The 23,102-nt window shown below is 36.7% G+C and overlaps 1 protein-coding gene across 2 annotated transcripts in view; it reads right to left on the bottom strand.

Annotated features, from left to right (window-relative positions):
• The window catches only part of Apoltp (Apolipoprotein lipid transfer particle), a 6,186,292-nt gene that overhangs the window by 2,450,722 nt on the left and 3,712,468 nt on the right, over positions 1 to 23,102 (bottom strand). For both annotated transcript variants that reach the window (XM_081762641.1, XM_081762640.1), the window contains exon 36: positions 15,699 to 15,902. In XM_081762641.1, the coding sequence (XP_081618767.1) occupies positions 15,699 to 15,902 (204 nt within the window). The remainder of the gene's footprint in view (positions 1 to 15,698; positions 15,903 to 23,102) is intronic.

Here is a 23,102-nt window from a genome sequence, read left to right as displayed (position 1 = left end):
CTTACATCTTTTCGTCGATCCTCTCTCAAAATGTCATTCACGATAATCTCATGGGTGTAGTCTGTTGCAGTCAAGGATGTTAAAAATTGAGGATCTGCCCATACATATGTTCAACATATGAACTGAATGAAACCACAAAAAAAAAAAAAAAAAAAAAAAACGAGCATCATCTGAGCCGGCATGTCTGATTGGCTACTCTCGTTTCCGCCATGATTGTTGGCTCGAAACATTGTGACCTTAGTGTTGCGAAATGGGCAGAGTATGTGTGGCGAAGCTATGACGTTTGGAAATGAAAATGAAATCTTTAAGTTTTACGTCCCACGGTTATGCCGGTTAGACTAAAGGAGACGGTGATTATGAGAAATGAATGAAATGGTGGAATGAAGAAAGTGGGAGGAAACGAGAGAACCCCGAGAAAACCCAAGCACAGGGTGTTTGTCCACCACAAAGTTCACTTGGCGGGAGCAGGGTTTGAAACCGGGACACCAAGCACCAGAGGTGAACGCTCTACCACTGAGCCACCGCGGCCCCAGTATGAAGTTTGGCTTCACGATTTGGTATTATGGGCAGATCCGCTATTTTATAGCATCCTTGCTTGCAGTTTATGGTCTTTCACTTCTTGGGGTGACCGCATTGCTTACACGTCCTTCACGGAAACTAGCTGAGCACCGTAATACAGTGCTATGATTCACTACATTATTTCGACAAACCTCCCGCAAACTATTGTAAATTTCAGTTGGATTCTTTCCACATAGAGTTTTGATTTTATATTGGAACGCTTATCATCAAGTGTAACACAACCACAGTTAGGTTCACCACTGAATTTCTCAACACAGTTTCGAAAACCACAAAACACATAAACAATCGTCAAGCCCAAACTCTGATCCACAACTAACCTAAAAGTGACTCAAAAGGTCGTGCATAGGCTGTGTGCAAGACTTTGGAAATGAGCCTCGTACTTACACCTGGACGCTCTCACTTTGTAACAGTTTGCGTCAAGACAAAGCGGAAATAAGCATTTCGGTTTTACTTTAACGTGGTGATGTGTTTGTTTTCTATGGACACAGTCCCACGTTTGCTTATCCTGAGCTCCAAGAATATGTTAAATCATAATTACTACGTAGCACAGGATGGTGCTTGTTTCTCTCCCTTGTCTTCCTTTACGCGCATACACACTGTCGCTGACATGCCTCCTCCATACGGACAAAAGCAAGTGTGAGTTTCCAACTAGGTTCTCTTCAAATAGATGAAATGATTTGAAGTTTGCACGTATTTTTTTCGAGAATAATCACTTTTCAGACATATCATTTTGCAGTGTATCATAAATGTGTATTCAATTATTGTGGAGCATTGTATACACGACTCCAAAAGTGCATTACCACCTGCAATTCTCCTTTTCCTAGAATAGAAGGCAACCCCTAAGAGCTAGGCGGTTGGGTTGGTTGCAAATTCGAAAGGCTTTAGACTAAACCTCAAATTTGTCACAAATATATCAGTGTGGCAAACTGCAAATAAGAGAATAAAACAAATTGTCAGGAATGACAATTTTATTATTGTGACGGAGTTGGATGACATCAAAAGATACAAAATGACTTACTTAAGCAGTTCAAACAAGATGAATGGTAAGAAACAGATATAAGAAGAAAGCATTTCTCTCTTTCCCCTTCCCCACCCAAAAAAAGAAACTCATAAAAAGAAAGAGTTATATAATAGAAAGGTTTCATATAAAAGACTAACAGCACAAAAACAAATAGCTAAACGAAACGAAAAAGATACAAACACAGATTAGGGGACACCAGTGGCGCAATTATTATTATTATTATTATTATTATTATTATTATTATTATTATTATCATTATTATTATTAAAAAGTCGTTTCCTTTTCAAAATCTCTGACTCTGCATAAAAGCATGAATGCATATAGCGATCATGTGAGCACGTTTTGTCAATGGGCGTTCCCAAAGTTCAAAAAAAAATCTTTCTTATGGTATATTCTAGTTCAAAGTCCGAAGCACTTGCTTTTGCACGTGATTTTTTTTCAGGGAACAGAAACGTTCTGGCGCCTAAGAAATTATACCATATAATATTGCAAATTTGCAAGTGGATGTATTTACATTGCAATTTGTGGTAGTAATGATATTATGATTAGAAAACAATATTGTAAAAAGTAAGTTTAATTTCTTGCTCCATCGCGAGTCTTAGGCGTCCCTTATACCCTTGAATACAAAGATTAACAAAACTATTACTGTAATTTACCTTTTACTTCTGTTTCTGACTGTTATCACAAATCAGCGATAGTACACATACTTTACATAGTATACCAATAAACTCTATAACTTTTCACAACCAAGCAAGCCGGAAGATGAATTTAATATGATATTAAAGTCGAATGTTCTACAAAATAGTCTTAATTCATTGGCCACATTTCTATCAGTACTTTTGTACGGACTAAGAGCTACAAGACTAACAGAACGAGAAATTGGAGATTTCATTCTTTTTTTCTCTCAGACTAAAAGACTTCTGCATTTTCCTAAGATATTCATTTTCTTAATATAAGTCTCCTATCCTGGGCTAATTCTGGCTACCACGGTTTCGAGGTAATCGGTAAACGAGAAAGTAAAGTTTGATGACCCTCTACTCTCAACAGTTTGTGAGAAGTTATTTCATAGTTCATATTGTTATTTCTTCGTTACAAAAATACTTCTAATTGACTCTATTCATGGTATGTTAGTGAACTTATAAGCATTTACAATTATTGAAAATGAATAATTACTTTTAAACATAAAAAGTAGTTACAGTTCAGTAGAATGCAGTAGTAGATGGAAGTGAATGAAAATATTGTTTCTTTGTTGAGATGTACAAACTGAATGTGAATAATAAATGTTTCCCATTTGTTGTTCAAAGGCAGATTTACGATGTACTTCTAGGGGCTCAGTGGTTGATAATACTCTTACTTAGAGCTACTTTTAAGAGCTCCAAACTCTGGAATGGGTTTTATTTATATATAAAATAAGAAAGATTTCCTTTCTAGGGGGCGATCGCCATAATCGACCCCTGGATACGCCCCTGCCCATTTGTAGCAGACTTTAAAGACATTTAGTTCGTTTATGTTTTGACGATGCTGATTAGGGATGGCCACATCTGGATAATTTTTTATTCTGATATCGGATATAAACTTATCCGGATTTGCAATATCCGGTTGACGGATAACAAAAAGGGTGACGGCTAACGGATAATATCCGGCTGACGGATAATATCCGGATAACGGAAAACGGATAAGATTGGGATAACGGATGATATCCGGATGACGGATACGGATAATATCTGGATGTCGGATAATATCCGGATAATGGATTTATCCGGATAATTTATAAAAGTAAGATAACGGATAATATCTGGATAATAGAACATTCGGATAACTGATTAAATCCGGATGACAAAAACAGGATGATATCCAGATAATGTATATGGTTTTAAACTGACATAATAGGACAGGGACGTATCAGTCTTTTCTGCTCATGGAGTTATTAAAAAACGATCATCGGGGAGTGGTTTTTACCATTGAAAGATATTGCTTGTTAAAATATTTCCTAGTAATTTCCAATATTCTTATTCTTGTTGTGGGGCGCGGTGGCTCAATGATAGACAGCTTACTCTGGTGCGTGGGGTCCTTATTGTTTCGATCCCCAGCCAAGTAAGTTTGCGGTGGACAAGATCGTATCCGTGGGTTTTCTCAGGGTATTCCCTCTTTTCTCACTTTTCATTCTACCAATTCCTCCGTTATCATTGACTTGGTTTAATTATCGGGCGCGGTGGCTCCGTGGTAGATCGTTTCCTTTGGTGGGCCAAGTAAGTTTGTGGTGAACAAGATCGTATCCGTGGGTTTTGTCATGGTACTCCCGCTTCCTCCCACATCTCATTACACCAATTCTTCTATTATCATTGACTTTCTTCAATCAATGGGCGCAATATATCAGTGGTAGAGCGGTTCCTCTGGTGGGCTAAGTATCTTTGTAATATACAAAATGGTATTCGTGGGTTTTGTCAGCGTACTCCAGCTTCCTCCCACATTTCATTCCACCAATTCTTCTATTATTATTATTGACTTGCTTCTATCATTGGGCGCAGTGGCTCAGTGACAGAGCGCTTCCCCTGGTGGGCCAAGTAACTTTGTGGTGGACAAGATCGTATCTGTGGGTATTCTCAGGGTACACCTGCCTCTTCCCACTTTTCATTCCAGCAACTCCTTTTTATCATTGAATTGGTTTAATCCTTGGCGCTTTAGCTCAGTGGTAGAGCTCTTCCTCTAGTGGGCTAAGTAAGATTGTGGTGGACAAGATCGTATCCTTGGGTTTTGTCAGGGTACTTCCGCTTCCTCCCACATGCATTCCAGCAACTCCTCTATTATCATTGAATTGGTTTAATCATTTGGCGCGGTAGCTCATTGGTAGAGCGCTTCTTCTGGTCGATCGAGTAAGTTTGAAGTGGACAAGATCGTATCCGTGGGTTTTGTCAGGGTACTCCCGCTTCCTCACACTTTTCATTCCACCAATACCTCTATTATCATTGACTTACTTTAGTCATAGGGCGCAATGGTTCAGTGGTAGAGCGCTTATTCTGGTGGACCAAGTAAGTTTGTAGTGGACAAGATCGTATCCGTGGGCTTCTCCACCACTTAGCCACCGCGCCCAATGGTTAAACCAATCGTAATATAGGAGTTGCTGGAATGAAAAGCGTGAAGAAGCAGGAGTACCTGATAAAACCCACGAATACGATCTTGTCCACCACAAACTTACTTCTCCCACCAGAGGAAGCGCTCTACCACTGAGACCAATGGGTGAAGCAAGTCAATGATAATAGAAGAATTGGTGGAATGAAATCTGGGAGGAAGCGAGAGTACCCTGACAAACTCACGGATACGATGTTGTCCACCACAAATTTATCAGGCAGAGAATCGAAACAGTAAGGACCCCACGTACTAAACGAAGCGTTCTACCTTTGAGCCACCGTGGCCAATGATTGAATCAAGTCAATGATAATAGAAGAATTGGTGGAATGGAACGTGGGAAGAAGCGAGAGAACCCTGACAAACTCACGGATACGATCTTGTTCACCCAAAGGTACTTAGCCCGCCAGAGGAAACGCTTTATCACTGAGCCACCACGCCTAATGATTATGGTAAGTCGATGATAATAGAAGAATTGGTGGAATAAAATCTGGGAACAAGCGGGGGTACTCTGGGAACGATCCTGTGCAACACACAACTTACTTGGCTGGGAAACGAAACAATAAGGACCCCAAGAACAAGAGGAAGCGGTCTACCACTGTGCCCAATGCATAAAGTAAGTCTGTGATAATAGAGAGATTGGTGGAAAGAAAAGGGGGAAGAAGCGGGAGTACTCTGAGAAAACCCACGGATTCGAGCTTGGCCACCACATACCTACTTGGCCAGAGATCGAAACAATAAGGATCCCACGCACCAGAGTAAGCGGTCGATCATTGAGCCACCGCGACCTACATCAAGAAAATTGGATGTTGCTAGAAAACATTTTAACAAGCAGTATCTTTCAATGGTAAAGATCACTGCCCGGTGATCGTCTTTTAATAACACCATGAGCAGAAAAGACTGATACGTTCCTCTCCTATTATGTCTTTTTCAAACCATATACGTTATCCGGATATTATCCTTTTTTCGTCATCCAGATGTAATCAGTTATCCGAATGTTCTATTATCCAGATATTATCCGTTATCCTAATTTTTTGAATTATCCGGATAAATCCATTATCCGAATATTATCCGACATCCAGATATGATCCGTATCCGTCATCCGGATATCATCCGTTATCCCAATCTTATCCGTTACTCCTTATTCGGATAATATCCGTTATTCGTCATCCGTTTTGCTATCCCTAATCAGCATCGTCAGAAGCATATCCGAACTAAATGTCTTCAAAGTCTGCTACACAAGAGCAGGGGCGTATTAAGAGAGCGATCATGGCGATTGCTCCCCAGAAAGGGAATCTTTCTTATTTTATATATAAATAAAACCCATTCCAGAGTTTGGAGCTCTTAAAAGTAGCTCTAAGTAGGAGCATTATCAACCACCGAGCCTCCAGAAGTCCATCGTAAATCCGCCTCTGGACAACAGAATGGGAAACACTTATTATTCACATTCAGTTTGCACATCTCAACAAGTAAACAATATTTTCATTCACTTCCATCTACTACTGCATTCTACTGAACTGTAACGACTTTTTATGTTTAAAAATAATTATTCATTTTTCAATAATTGTAAATGTTTATAAGTTCAGTAATTTACCATAAATAGAGTCAACTAGAAGTGTTTCTGTACCGAAGAAAAAAACAATATGAACTATTAAATATCTTCTCACAAACTGTTGAGAGTTGAGGGTCGTCAAACTTTACTTTCTCGTTTACCGATTACCTCGAAACCGCGGTAGCCAGAATTAGCCCAGGATAGGGGACTTATATTAAGAAAATGAATATCTCAGTAAAATTCAGAAGTCTTTTAGTCTGAGAGAAAAAAAAGAAGAATGAAATCTCCAATTTCTCGTTCTGTTAGTCTTGTAGCTCTTAGTCCGTACCGAAGTACTGATAGAAATATGGCCAATGAATTATGACTATTTTGTAGAACATTCCACTTTAATATCAGAGGAAATTCATCTTCCGGCTTGCTTGGTTGTGAAAAGTTATAGAGTGTATTGGTATACTATGTAAAGTATGTGTACTATCGCTGATTTGTGATAACAATCAGAAGCAGAAGTAAAAGGTAAATTACAGTAATAGTTTTGTTAATTTTTGTATTCAAGAGGAGACGGAAAACCTACTTTTAACTTAACATTTGTTCTTCTTAAAATTTCTATTGGGGTTCACACCATTCCCCCTCAACACTGAATACGGAAATGGAGAACTTATTTAGAATTTGATTGTTGATTCCAGTATATTTCAAGCATCACTTCTCGGACCTGGGCCTGTGATATGTCGATACATCGTTATCGTCGACATCTATATTACCATATATCAACATTCGATATCGCTAAAATATGGACATGAATATATCATTCCAAATTTTCGATATCGATATTCGGGGTGCGGCGAGGTATAACGGACCCCTAAGACTTGCGATGGAGGAAGAAATTAAACTTACTTTTTACAATATTGTTTTGTAACCATAATATCTTTATTACCACAAATTGCAATGCAAATACATCCACTTGCAAATTTGCAATATTATGTGGTATAAATTCTTAGGCGCCAGAACTTTTCTGTTCCCTGAAAAAAATAAACAAAAAAATTACGTGCAAAAGCAAATGCTTCGAACTTTGAACTAGAATTTACCAAAAAAAGTTTTTTTTTATTTCTCTCTCTTGGAGATTTCTACCATTTTGGCCTTTGGGACCGCTCGTTGACAGAACGTGCACACATTATCGCTATATGCATTCATGCTCTTATGCAGAGTAAGAGATTTTGTAATGGAAACGACTTTTTAATAATAATAATAATAATAATAATAATAATAATAATAATAATAATAATTATTATTATTATTATTATTATTATTATTATTATTAACAGTTGGGTTTACAACTAGGGTCCCATTTCTTTCTCTTGCATAGGAGGGCCGCAATTCTGGTACGCCACTGGTGTCCCCTATTCTGTGTTTGTCTCTTTTTCGTTTCTTTAACTATTTGTTTTTGTGCTGTTAGGCTTTTATATGAAATCTTTCTATTATATAACTTTTTCTTTTTATGAGTTTCTTTTTTTTGGGTGGGGAGATGGAAAGAGAGAAATGCTTTCTTCTTATATCTGTTTCTTACCATTCATCTTGTTTGAACTGCTTAAGTAAGTCATTTTGTAACTTTTAATGTCATTCAACTCCGTCCCAATAATACAATTTTCATTCTTACCAATTTGTTTTATTATCTCATTTGCAGTTTGCAACACAGATATATTTGTGACAAAATTGAGGTTTAGTTCAACGTCTTTCGAATTCAACCAACCCAACTGCCGAGCTTTTTGGGTTGCCTGCTATTGCAGGAAAAGGAGAATTGCAGGTGGTAATGCACTTTTGGAGTCGTGTATACAAAAATCAAAAGATTTTGATTGGATTATAATAGGAAAATTGTGCGGTTATGCCTTCTTAAAGTTAAACTGCGAGGGCACGGTTGCTCGGTGGTAGAGCGCTTACCTCTGGTGCGTGGGGTCCCTGATACGATTTCCGATCCAGTAAGTTTGTGGTGGATAACGTCGTGTTCATGGGGTTGTCGGGTACTCTCGCTTTCTCTCACATTCTCATCCCATTAATTCTTGAATCATCAGTCACTTGCCTTAAACATTGTATCACTGTCCCCATTAAACTAAATGTTATAGTCGTGGGGCGTTATACCGAAAGTTACCTGCGCTAAGGAATACAATGTTGCATATAATTTGCAGAAGTTTTACGGAATACTCTTTACACAGTATGTTACACTATTTTGTTTACAAGCATTTCCACCTTTTCTAACGCGCCTGGTCCCTATAGGCACCTTGAGTTTCCACTAGTTCCGCCCTGACTGGGTTTAATACTTCCTTGCTTTTTGTGGCCACCCAGCACAGATTTGATCATGTCCTTTTTTTCACACTGTACTCGTTTACTTGTCAGCTCAATACGGATCAAAACGTTCAAGGACCCATCAGGGTCTCCGTTTCTTAACTGACCAGATACATTTCTTGTTTTAATGGCTACCTAACATAGGTTGTTTTGGTGTTTGTTCCACTATAGCTTTTATGGCATATTTGTACGTGCTGTACTTTAAAAAAAATATTAGCACTTAATTTCGTGGTGAATGAAATACAAAATAAGTTGTGTATGTTCCCCTAAAATTGGACAGTACGTATAAACTTTGGATGATCTAAAAATTTTGCTACCATTTATCAGAACTTAACCTATGTATTTTCAATTAAAATTTGACAAGTATTAATATCTACGTTTTATTGTCTTTTCTAATTTATTTTCAGTAGAAAGAAATTAAATTAAAGAAATATATTTTTATGATTATCAATAAACAATTATTAGTAACATACATTACAAAATTTATGAAACAGAAAAAATATTCTGTTTCCTTATTGTAAATAGTTTGCTTTACTTCGGCATGTCACAGAATATAACTTGTGTCAGAGATTACTACCTTATTATTTCTCCAACGCAGAGGGATAAAAGGGAATTTTAGAACAGCGTTACCATCTTGTACAGCACAAAATTCTCACAAGGGAACCTTCCGAAAATGATAGTTGCAGTGAAAGATGTGACCTATACCAATTGAAAGAGCTGTAACAGAGATGAGCATTCTCAAAATATTAGCTGCCCATAGCAATAGGTTCAAGAAATATAAGGAGTGGAAGTTCGGGAAACAGCAAGGTTGGACAAGAGGGGGAAGTGCAAATTCCACAAAAAGGGGGGCATGGCAAGATACAATGTTGACAAGTAATGTATAGAAAGAGACTTGCCACAACAGGGAACAAATGAAGGCCACCAGTTGGGTTAGCAGTGTTGCCAACTGCAATAAAAAGTACATGTTTTGCAAAGAGCACTATATGAAGTGAGTGCAATATTCAGTGTCAACCTGTCATGTAGAACATAAGATGTGACGTGTATAATCAGTTGTACAATCTAACAAAAGAAAATAGAAAAAAACAGAAGTACGAAAAATACGGAAAAGACGGAGTTGGCCATAATGCGCCACATTTGATCACGAACTGTACATATTAGAATGAACAAAACAAGAAAGCACCAACTATGCAGGAAACTGACGTGCCTAGAGTCGAAAAGAAAAACGAGTTCCAAAGTTGGCAACACTGGTCATGAAAATCCAGACGATTCTAATATAGTTTGGGCACTCGCTTCACAAAAAGAAAATTCCGGCAACAGGCATCACTCGAAATGCATCAATGCTGGAGTGATTGAGGCAATGTCAAGTCGGGGAACATGAAATGGTTGGGTTGAGCCAACAACCGATAATAGAAGTAGTGAACATTATGTCATGGTTGGGTCGTATGTGGGAATATACAGGGTGTCCCACCAAACTTTGTGACCTGAAAAACTTGCGAAACGAACAAAAATGTGACGCGTCCAGTTGTGCAGGAATGTACCAATGTAAGGGGGTGATAAAAGTATGTAAGAAGCAAGTGCCCACATGATCCCCATCATAGGGCTCCAGGGGACAACTTCAAACTTTCAAAGGGCAACAGGTACCGAGTGGTACCTCTTTCGATAGATCATGGAATATGCAACAATACCTATAGGAAACATTTGCTATATGAAGCATGATTTTCAAAATGGCCGCCACAAATATATGTTGTGTCTTAACATGGCATCGAACATTGTGATCTCAAATTGCTGCGAAGCTAAAAGAGATGTTGTAAATCCAATTGCACAGGAATGTACTCATGTCGAGGGCCAAGAAAAGTTTGTAAGAAGCAAGTCCCCCAGGGCCCCCATCATAAGGCTCGAGGGGTCAAACGCAACATTTCAAATGGGAACACGGGGCGGATGATATTTCTTTGGATAGATGCAACACCGCCTATAAGAAACATTTGCTGTGTGAAGCACGGGTTTCAAAATGGCCGCCAAAAATGCACGTTGTTCTTGTCACCGAGCAGACATTTTTGGCGGCCATTTTGACTTTTTGTCAACTCTTCCGAATATTAAAGCCTTCCCAAATACAACCGCAAACATGCGGAAGAGTGATTTAAGCGTGTTTTATGCCAACGTGTTTTGGCCAAGTTTGGCAGAAAGAAACCTGACTGATGTGCAACTTGTTGATTCTTGAACAGCAAACAAAGACACCAATTTGCTCTACGAGCATGTACCATCCGGAGTGAATTTCAAAATTGAGCTGATCCCTTCTGGTTGTACGGGTCTGATACAACCACTTGATGTTTATTTTTTTAGACCATACAAGGACTTTGTGCGCTTCGTTACAGAGCTTGTGTTATCAGATACTCACTTTAACATTTGGTCCGGCGAGAATTTTCTGAAATTTCAAGCCTTAACCCATTACCAGTTTACGCCATGCTTATTCAAGCCTTTGATTATGTATGCTTTCTACAGGTGTGGATATGTGATAGAAAGACCACCAAAGATTCTGACACCTCTAGAGCACTGTTTCGAGACATGCACAGGCGATCATTGTACCATGTCTGACGGATTGGCAGTATTCCGCTGTGCTCATTGCAAATGTATCTTCTGTTTGGACCATTGTCTCATCGAACAATTGCACGTACAATGTTGACGAGCATGCACAAATGATGCGAAGGCTAATGCCAGTTGCCGGAATTTTCTTTTTGTGAAGCGAGTGGCCTAACTATATTAGAATCGTCTGGATTTTCATGACCAGTGTTGCCAACTTTGGAACTCGTTTTTCTTTTCGACTCTAGGTACGTCGGTTTCCTGCATAGTTGGTGTTTTCTTGTTTTGTTCATTCTAATATGTACAGTTCGTGATCAAATGTGGCGCATTATGGCCAACTCCGTCTTTTCCGTGCTTTTCGTACTTCTGTTTTTCTATTTTCTTTTGTTAGATTGTACCACTGATTATACACGTCATATCTTATGTTCTACATGACAGGTTGACACTGAATATTGCACTCACTTCATATAGTGCTCTTTGCAAAACATGTACTTTTCATTGCAGTTGGCAACACTGTTCACCCCACTGGTGGCCTTCATTTGTTCCCTATTGTGGCAAGTCTCTTTCTATACATCACTTATCGACATTGTATTTTGCCGTGCCCCCTTTTTTTGCGGAATTTGCACTTTTCCCCCCTTGTCCAACCTTGCTGTTTCTCGAACTTCCACTCCTTATATTTCTTGAACCTATTGCTATGGGCAGCTAATATTTTGAGAATGCTCATCTCTGTTACAGCTCTTTCAATTGGTATAGGTCACACCTTTCACTGCAACTATCATTTTCGGAAGGTTCCCTTGTCAGCTTCTACAAAGTACCGAATATCTCGGTTAGTACTTGACTTATCGATCTCAAATAACCGTGAAAATGCTCCATATGACATACTGATTTGATCTATGAATTTTAAACCATACTGTGCCAGGGACCTTTTCCAAGTTATTGCACTATTTCCAAATTCAACTTTTCTCTCTTCTGTTGTGGCAACACTGTTTAACTGATACTTCTAAACTTGAAGTCAGTTTAAAGAGTTCTTCCCAGTATTTCATTTAATTTGCATAAATAGTTTCTACTTCAACCCTTTTGTGTGTTAAAAGCATTTAAATTTGACACATGTTTAACGTTATTTCTCCAAAAGTATACAACACTGATTTGCGAGCGTCATATCTTTCGTCTTTGTTTTCATTGCTAATTCGAATTATGAAATTAAATTTAGGTCATTAAATATAAAAAAATAATAACTTTATACTGGGCTGGCAACACTGTTTACTTAATGATGTTACCCAATATATGGATAGATGTCCCCCCTCCTGTAGTTGCTTTGTGCAAAGTTTCGTACCTCTCTCTCTCTCTCTTGGTTTCTCGGTTGGTGCACCCGGTGTATATATATATATATATATATATATATATATATATATATATATATATATATATATATATATATAATAGTTGGGATATATTTTCATATAAACAGGAAGTTTTATGGAGTTTAATATACATTAGTGGAGAAGGAATTAACTTTTTGTAATTTTTGGTAGGAATTAACCGAGTTTGTATGCTTTTACGGAATCCCAGAATTATTTTGCTGCGTGAAATGATAGAACTTATCTAAAAATAGTATTTCTGAAGAATTACTCACATTTATCACAACACTCAACTGTATTGTTTTAACGTGATACATCATAGAAATTATCCTTTATTGGTTGTAAGAGAGGAAAAAACGTGCTTGAATTCCATAAGCGATGAACAAGCAAGCGGAAAGAGGAGATTAAAAATTACTTTTACTTTTATTTCTTTGGCGGAACTGAGTAAGATCGCCGAGGGTTTTATGTTAATTTTCCTTCTTTCGTATTGTTTTCAGAGGAAATTTACATCTTTGAAATGTCTGCACAATGTAATTTATATGGATTCATGTCATTGTACCACCATAGTCGCTTAGTTATATATATTAAGAAAACGATTATATAATAGCAGGGACAGCTGATTGTGTTTTCTGTAAAAAGTAGCAAGGGTCTTTTGTGTTGCGCGCGCGCGCGCGTGTGTGTGTGTCTGTGTGTGTGTGTGTGTGTTTGACCTTCAAACTACAGCGAAGAAACAGATATTTTTCTTTGTCCGTTAGGAAATATAATTATGTTACATATGAGTTGGAGTAGTTGGGATATTCTGATTAAAATATATTTCATTATTTAACTGTACATAAACACACAAATAGTCAATAAGAAATATTATGAAGAATGAAAACACACTTATTTCTTACTGATTGTGCAAACAATATATATTATTGTTTGACGTAAAAATACGTATGTGTTTGTATTTTGAAAGTGATATGAAATCTTTCAGTTTTACGTCCCACGCGTATGCCGGTTAGGCTAAAGGAGACGGTGATGATGAGAAATGAATGAAATGGTGGAATGAAGAAAATGACAGGAAACGGGAGAACCCCGAGAAAATGCACGAACATGGTGTTTGTCCACCAGAAAGTTCACTTGACGGGTACTGGGATTATGGTAACCATAAAATAACTAGTGGTATCAATATATTTCTATTACATTTTGTTGCTAGTTAACATGCAACACTGAAAGATTTTACAACTGATTGAATAATTCTATTCTTTTAATTCATTATAAACATATGGGGAATTAACATTTTACTTGTAGTTACAAATGGCTACTTAATTAGTTGAAGAAAAAATTTGACCTCAGGGGGAATCGAACCCGGGTCTCTTGGCATGTGAGTCGCGGATGCTGCCGACTCTACGACACCGTTACCTGCTAACTTCACGCATCGTACGTTATATGCGGAGAATCGAAAACTTCAATACGCTTTTTCTCCGTTATATTAGGTTATTGGCTGTCCCAGTTTGCAATACGAACACTTTGAATGTGCACTATCACCTTGCAAAAACTGGTCCCGATATTAATTTAAAGAGGTCTGCTTTCTCCTTGTAAGTGAATCACAAACGAAACACTCCCTTAGGCCCCCTCCGAATATAAAACCTGGGTACGTGTCTGCACTGAATGATAGACATATGAGTCAAGGTGTAGACGGGCGCGCTAGGCGATAGACTCCAGAGTATGAAAAATAGATTAAGACCACAACTTGCTGTTCTTCTTGTCGATTGGTGCTATCTGCGATGATATGTCGAATCATACGTTATGTGGAACAAAGGAAGGTCGGATAAGCGAGACCATGGTGTACTGGTGTTTCACGCACCTAAACTTGTAAAATATTTGTATAAACCTGTAAAATCTGTCACTCTCTAGCTAAATTTGTAGGTATGATCAGGCATCTTGCCTTATAAAGTATAGTCTTATAAAGAAAAATTATTTTAAGCTAAAAGCTAAAGATAAGCCAACTTCAATAATTTACTTTAGCTTTTTTCATATAATGGCAAACTAGTTCATTTCATCACGATAAATCACGTTAGGTTCTAAAATGTATTTTTCTGTCCGTATATACAGTATATTCTTCACACTTTGTTGGAAACAAAATTGTTGTTTTCCCAACGAAACAGGATGAGAGAAGCTATACAACTGGATGGACTGAAAACAAAAGCTATTACCAATAGTGCTCTAATACTGGATAAATACATCATTACAGTAAAATATCAATAAGTTATGTCATTATATTACTTCGGTTCTTATTAACATGAAAATTATATTGTTTTGTAAAAAAAAAAAAAAGGATGGGATGGGATGGGATTCGATCTAGTGTCAAAATAGTGCAAGAACTACAAATCCACCACGCTACCCACCTAACCACGGAAACTACTTTTTGCTTGTTCTCTTTCTTAACAAATAAATGCTAATATCCATAGAGCATGTCACTCCCAACCTCAAGACAGGAGATTTCCTCTTTGTTTACATATTTTCGTACGACAGCCTGGTTACAGAATCTAATTCATATTTGGTAATATTTCACTAGGTGTTAACCAATAAACGCCAAATTTTACTCCACTATCAAGTTCCTTGATCCAACTTCTCGACTCCCCTGCTGAACTCCCTCCACAATCGTGTTCTGTTACTGAAAAAAGTCCTTAGAAATCATGATTGCCAGTATACACAAAACCGAGCATAATTTTGTTTTTTGCTTATATTTTTATTATTTTATTATATTGTTTGGAAATATCTCCTTAGATGGATTGCTTTACATTATCTCCACATATCAATAACTGAATTTTACCCATAAACGTAAGGAAAATGGAATAAATGCGAAAAATCGTGAGTTACAGTATACGCGCAATTTTTGTTGCGCATGTGATTACATGCGACAACGTGAACAGTGTTATTGACCTTTTCATACACAAGATTCGTCCCACTCAATTTTTATAATTTTCGAAGATGGTCGAACAACCACCTCTGGGCCACTTCGTATATACTGACCCGAGTGCTATATATGGAACTTACTACAAATCTTTAGGTGTACCTACATTTTACAAAACTTTAGAAACAACAAACATACGCATTGACTATTGCACTTTTTCCTATACATATCCTGCATTATTGACATCCTTACCTTAAAGTGACCACCTATACAAAAATAGTTATCCGTTATTCTGAAGCTGACATTTCCACCATAATAACTGTCATCTGTTTCTATTGTAGCTTCAATGTCCAGAATACTTAGAACCTCCAATGGTGTTTCCAAATAAATCTTCGTTGAACGAAGAACTCTATCCTCTTCATTCACTTCAATAGTATAGTTCAGTAAAGCAGATGACTGAAAGGAAATAAATGCCAGGTGTTAGTTAAACAACTATAATTAAAATAACTAGAACAAGAATGAACACAACTTTTAAAGAGAATGGCTTGGCTAATATATCAAACTGCAACCACCAGACTTGTTTAAACACAGTTCTGGTTTCAGTAATATTAGCTAAATGTTCAATTATTTAATAACATTTTTTTCCTAAACTCAATGATTAGTCCTATTAAGGTGGTACTAATGCAATACCAATTATGTGGGTATTTTGTTTTTGTAGATCTGTAAACTTATTAAGAGGACCAATTTAATATATTTAATACATTTTACAGTTAGAAAAGTACGTTCGTTTCCAGTAAATTAGGAAAACATGAGTGAAAAGCGAACAAATTACATTAATTCAACTCTGTCTTGTTTGAATGAGATTAATAATCTTTTATAATTTTTCCTGATTTTCTTTTAAATGACACAATTTGTACTTTACGTAGGTGAATATCAAGATAGAAGTTTCACCAAAACAACTTACTAATAGAAATTTGAAATATTTGTGCAGATTGAGAACTAATGCTGAGAAAATTACTTAACATTGTTGCTCATTTTGCAATTACAGTGAATGTAAAAAGTATCCATACACCTCGGAAAATAGAAACATATAACTTATCACGGTGAACAAACACCACTTGAACTGAAAATTTCTATTTTATTTCTTCAAGTGTAGGAAACAACACAAAAATACACTGATATGAAACAAATTAGGTTTGTAGCAAAGAAAGAAGCTACTGTTCGTGCAGGAAATTCAAAAAGTTGGGAAAAGAAAGAAATATCAATCAACAAAAAGTATTCATACACTTCACTTATTGGCTTTGTTTTCGTCACATTCGGCCACTTTAGTACTTCGTATGATATCCTTTCGCTGCTATAAGAGCTTTAATAATCCTTGGCATTGATGTTACCAAAGCCTTGGTCTTTGATGATGGAATTTTCTGCCATTCCTCTTGCAGAGCATTTTACAAGTCTTATTTATTTGAAATCGGTCGTTTTCTAATCTGTTTGTCAAGTTAGTCCCAAAGGTGCTCAATCGGATTAATGTCGGGGGATTGGGGAGGTGTTGCCATGTTTTTTTGCGTATTGTACAAGATCCAAAGAAGTGTGTTTAAAGCGGAATGCTTTGGATCATTATCTTGCATGAATATGAAGTTTAGTCTAATGCCCATTTGTTCAGCAGATGAATGAAAATTCGATTTTAAAATATCAATGTACTGATAATGATTCATCGTACCATTTATAAAGTGCAAGGACCCTACACCAGATGCACTCATACACCCCCAAACTATGATAGAACCACCACCATGTTTCACTGTAGGTTTCAGGTTTAGTTTTCGAAACTCTGTATTCTTTTGCCTCAACACCATGGTTCGTCCATCGGATGCAAAAATGTTGAATTTGCTTTCATCCGTAAATATCACACAGTTCCAGAATTCTTGTGGTGTATTTCGGCGTGTTTTGGCAAATGTTAACCTTTTCTTCCTGTTCACTTCGCTCACAAAATATTTTCTTCGGGCTACCCGACCATGAAAGCCACGTTTTCTCAAGTAATTGCGAATCATAGAATATGAGACATGCACTTAAGTTCATTATAAAGCTCACTTGCAAGCTCTGGCACACTCACGCGGATGCTTTCTTTTTTACTTTTCGAACTATCAATGACTGACAATGTGTGTTTAATTTCACTGGACGTCCTGTTCTATGTGTATTTTTCAACGTTTTTCTCTGCTTCATTCTATCAATAATACTTTGAATAGTCCATCTAGGCCTACCAACCATGCTTGCGATTTCAGAAAGTGACTTACACTGGTTATGCAGACGAATTATAATTTTTCGTTCCTCTTCTGTAGTTTTACGACCTTTACGCCCCATACTGCCGCACTTTCAAACTCCGCGATAATGTTGTGAACTTGAATGCACTCCAAGGGAACGTAGAACAAACTAGAGTGCCTTTACAGGCCTGTCGTTCGTTTCTGTACACGGAGAGTGAGGTATTCCTGTGACAGTTGTGGTACTGTATGAATACTTTTTGCACATGAATTTTCAGACTTTTCCATATTTCGTCTCTGTAAACCAAGGTCAAAATAGCATTCGTTGTTTATACTTCCCCCAAGTCTTCCTTTCCGGAACACCTTTTCCTAATTGTCCAGTGAGTTGGATTTAAATATCATGGAAGCGGGACAAAATCTCATTTTTTACAAAAATATTGGTTGTATGAATACTTTTTACACTCACTGTATATTATGATCCTGTAAATTTCTACTTGCGAGTTGTGCTCTCTATGCCATTGGACAAATGATATGTCATTGATTACAAAAGATGTATGTACTGCTTTCAACACCTCTCGGTCAATCCAAATGAAATCGACCAATGAGGGTAGCTGAAAAAAATCGTTTTATTATTATTATTATTATTATTATTATTATTATTATTATTATTATTATTATTATTATTATTATTATTATTTTACTTAAGTTTCTACCATATTCTAGAAGTTGAAAACGGGTATTCATTTATTTTTTAGCCGCGCAGGTTTTGTCGTAGCACCATTTTGTATAGGTGGCTGAGCGTATAACTTTGCAGAGGATTCCGTTAAACGCTGTAACATTTTGGGTTTTAAAGATAATAGGCCTTATGCACAGTCGTTCTGACACGTGATTAGTGCTATATTAAAGAGTTGGACTAACATATGTTTCCTGCAAAAGTATGGCCTCTAGTATAACGTTAATCATACGTCAAAACGACTCTGCATAAGGCGGAATGAGTTCAAACCAAAATACAGGGTTGGAAAATATACATTTTTTTAAAAAAGAACAAAACATGTGTTTAAAACATGAAAAAGGTGTTCAAAATGTTTAAACCTGTTTCAAAACACACACACATAAAAAAACATGTTTTAAACATTTTGAACAGTTTAAAACATGATTTCAAACATATTTCGAAATCATGTAATAATGAATTTAATAAGACCTTTTTGCTCTTGCAACCGATCTTTTCAGTTATCTTATTCTTGTTAAGACTACACTGTGTTCGATACAGGATATTTCAATATAGATTAGTAATTTTCAACTTACTTCATATCAGGACCCCCTTTTATTACATCCTCTCGCCAGTGACTCTCGTAAGTAGCTTCTTGGTTGTAATAATCTTGTAATTTGGGGCATTCCGAGCACAATGGATCCAACTTCACTTTCAATAAAGTTCAGTTTTGTTCTTCAAATTAATTCTATTTCAGAAAGTAATTTCTTCGCAGTCAAGGGTCCAAAACCAATGTAACTAAAACCGTGCTAAAGGGTGTGGGATAGTTTCATATGACAGCCGCTAGACAGGAGCGTCAGCGGAACAGAAGGGCAACTGCCCTCATCTCCACCCTGAATTTCAGGTTTCGGAGGCACTTAGGCAGTTTTAGAAATCTTCTGATAAGTAAAATCCAACAGAACAGGCTTGAGGTAACTACACCGAATAAGTACGGAGAACATGCAGATGATTAAAACTGGAAAGTTGCTTAAAACCATTTCCAGAATTTTAAGCAGGTCCGAAACTCGAAAGAAGAGCCACCTTTGGAATCATTGGAACAAAAAATATACAAGAGAGCAATATAGGCCTATAGCTCCTTAAGGCCAATACAGATGGGTTACAACTGATAAAAATCCATATTTATTCGGTGTAAGGATATCAAATTCTTTATGTTGGACTTTGCTCAGCAACAGTTTTTTTAAATCTATATTACAACATCCAAAATCTGAAATTTAGTGTAGGGGGCGGATGACCTCTAAACGAACGCCCCTCTCTAGCGACAATTGTATAAAATTTTAGATTGCATCTTGTCATGTAATTTTTCTTTTTTTCATCTCGGATTTGTGGTTGTGAAAATATGACATTTTCCGTCAGTGTATTCTTTTCAACACACCCCGCATTTTTATAACGTAATTATGCATAATTGATTATGGCATTCGGAGCTTGACTTGTTAATCATTCCCACGCTGCAGCGTACATAATATAATGTTAATATCAAATTTATGAGCAAGGAAGGGAAAATTAGCCCTCCTCCCCCATTCCATCAACGCCCTTGTATAGCAGTTATCCTATGAAACTCTAGCTCATATCCTTTCACATGGTTTTTGTTTCATTTATTTCCTACCCTTAACTACGAAGATACTACGTTTGCTGAGCAAAAGTGAACCTTTCTGAAAATGGACTTGGATCCCTTGCGCTCTGAACGCCTCATATCTAAAAGTATTTTATAAAAGCTGATTTGGAGCCAAATTTGTCCTGCAACCCAAGTTTTTTTCGAAACGCATAACATTAGTTTAATTGATTACAGTCTTGCATCAGTAGCAAGGCTATATGAGACAGGACTTTTTGTTTAAAGTGAGATCCTAACCACTAATTTTGAAATTTTACGTCGGATCGTAGTCAAAATCTATATAGCAAATTCCGACATCTCGTGCCTCTACCCTCGAAATTTAATGTTAAAAAGCAGAAAATTGTGCCCTGTAGCATAGTCCATACATACAGACAGACGAACAAATTGAGATTTAATTGAAATTGACAATGACGTTTGGCACTGATGTTACTATAGGTACCACGTTTTAATGGTTAGTTACGCGGGCGACTGTCATACCTTGTGTTTTCTCGCCTGGTCTTTTCATACAAGCTATGCCAAGGTGTAAAGCTTTTTATGAAAATTTAGAACTGAGGAAAGAGGGACGAAATAAAATTTTCATAATATAATGAAAAAAAATATATTGTTGATACAAAATTAATTATTACCTGAAGTTTCCAGTTGCATCTCAACCACATCACTGACGTCAGAATCATCAACACTTCTACCATCTATTTGAGTTTCCAGCCTTTACACAGCATTGCATTTTTCATAATGATTCTTCATTCTTTGAACTAAACCAACCATTTCTTTCTTACATATTTTTCAATGAGCTTGTATGGACGTTTTCTCATCTGATGGAGTTTGAGTTATTTTAATAAATTTGCTCCAAATAATGTTCTTTTTTTCTTTCCGTAAACCTCATGTTAAATCATTCCAAGGTGTACGGAGACTGAGAACCAACAGGTACTGTGTCAACGAATACCAGCGATTTTTAATTTCAGAACCGCAATTTAGCAAATAACCTTTTGTTTATTTTCCGAATACAACACAAAAATTTGTTTCCATGATAATTATTGTATTTATTTTTTTTAAATATCAATTCTACAAGTAGTCCAAAATTCGACCACTACACTTTCTCGCAAGTTAACTGTGAAGCATTTAAACAATACAATAAGGGGACAAAAGAGACAAAATAAATTATGATCACTACTTTGAATTGATGTAGCCACTAGAAATCAAAACATTCACAGAGGAACAAAATGCATCGAGAAAAAAATGTATGTGACGTACGTAAAATCGGATGTTACATTTGTAAATCCTGTAGTTTTTGGACTCAATGTACAGCAAACGTATAGTTGAAAACGCATGTGTTATAACATTTTCTGTATAAGTGTTCCATCTATACATACTTTCCGTATGAAACAATATAGGTGGTCAGGATCTCACAATGGACGTATATAACATATAGCAGACGAAGGTAACATACATATTTGTATGCAATATAAGGAAGATTGTTAGATATCAGACATCCTCCAACATCATGATGTAACACCTAAAGGCAGTGCCTATGTAGCATACGGATAACTTACGCTCCGTACTGATTTCTGTAGTAAACAATAAAATTCCGTATATTTGTACAATATACCACAGTCCGGAGAACGATTTTTTTCTCAGTGTAGTTTCTTGAATGGGGGGCACTTTTTTGACAATTTCCTTTCTCTGGCAGGTTTTCTTACAAAAAATAAAATAAAAATAATATGTTTAGAACAAGTCTTTAAAAATGCATGTTTAAAACAGAATTTTTAAAACATATACAAATTTGTTTTAAACAAAATCAATTGTCTAAAACAAGTTTTAAACATTTTCTTTTAAACAAAACAACCCTACCAAAACCATACGCAAGATAATGGAATGGACAATATTCTGGGTTCTGTGGACATTGAGACGTACTTTAGAACGTCCGGGAAAAAAAGTTCTGAACATTAATGTTGGACACCTAAAATTGCGCGTTTTGAAATGTACATTTTGAAACGAAATAAATGAAACTCAAATTCAACTTTTTGTCTACAACGAGACTAGATAATAGACAACATCCCAAACAAGTTTAAGATCTGAGAACCATATACTCGATTTTTTTGGGGGGGAAATTTTTAATCATTGCGAATTTTCGAAAATTGTGTACTTTCACCATCAAATATCTCAGGAAGGGCGGAAATATAAAATCTGAAATTTGCACAAACTACACGATAGTTCTGCGGTAACAAGTTGGTAAAATTGCATAACTGAGAATTGAGTAGTTTTTGAGTTATACGTTTTTATTCTTTACTGGGACGTAACATCATGAAGCGCCATGAGGAGTGGACATAAACTTTGTAGCAAAAGTCAAAATAAAACGACAGTAATGCTAAATTGGTAAAATATGCACAATTTATGAATCATATCTTGTACAAAAAAAGAAAGAAAAATGAAACCGAATCTATTATTTCTTTCCTGCCTATAGCGCTGCTGTTAAGACATCAGTGAAGTAAACAATTGACTAATTTGTGTACAGGGTTTGGCACTGATATTGAAAGTACGACATGTAGGAATTGTGAACTCTGTGGGTATGAGTTCGCAGAGAACCTTAGTGATTGGCACCCCCACCTTGTCATTCATAGGTAGTTTAAAAGAGGTCCTTTGACCATGCGGATAGAAAAAGTGAACATAAAGATCGTCCTGACTGATGTCTTCAATTCTCTCAATCCGCCTTTTCTCGTCATAAATACAGACTTCGGTATCATTAGCTGCAAATGACAATATGCTATGTTCTGAAAGTACTGAAACACTGCTATCAGTAAATTAATTTGGTTCTGACAACTCATAACATCTGATTTGTTTGCGTCAAAGATACAAATCTATGATATGATCTGGTATTGATAATTATTTTACAAATAGCAAATCTCGGCCGTCCGTCGAAGAGAACAGACGTGTCTTGGATTAGCTCTGAGTGATCAGTGTTTCCATCCCAATGGACATTACAATTCAGCAGTGACGCGCTGCTATAGGCAGGTTCAGTGCAGCATTCG

Source organism: Thermobia domestica, chromosome 6 (genome assembly GCF_964235325.1).
Source record: "Thermobia domestica chromosome 6, izTheDome1.hap1.1, whole genome shotgun sequence".
Taxonomy (NCBI): Eukaryota; Metazoa; Arthropoda; class Insecta; order Zygentoma; family Lepismatidae; genus Thermobia; species Thermobia domestica.
This window is presented reverse-complemented; position numbering and strand designations above follow the sequence as displayed.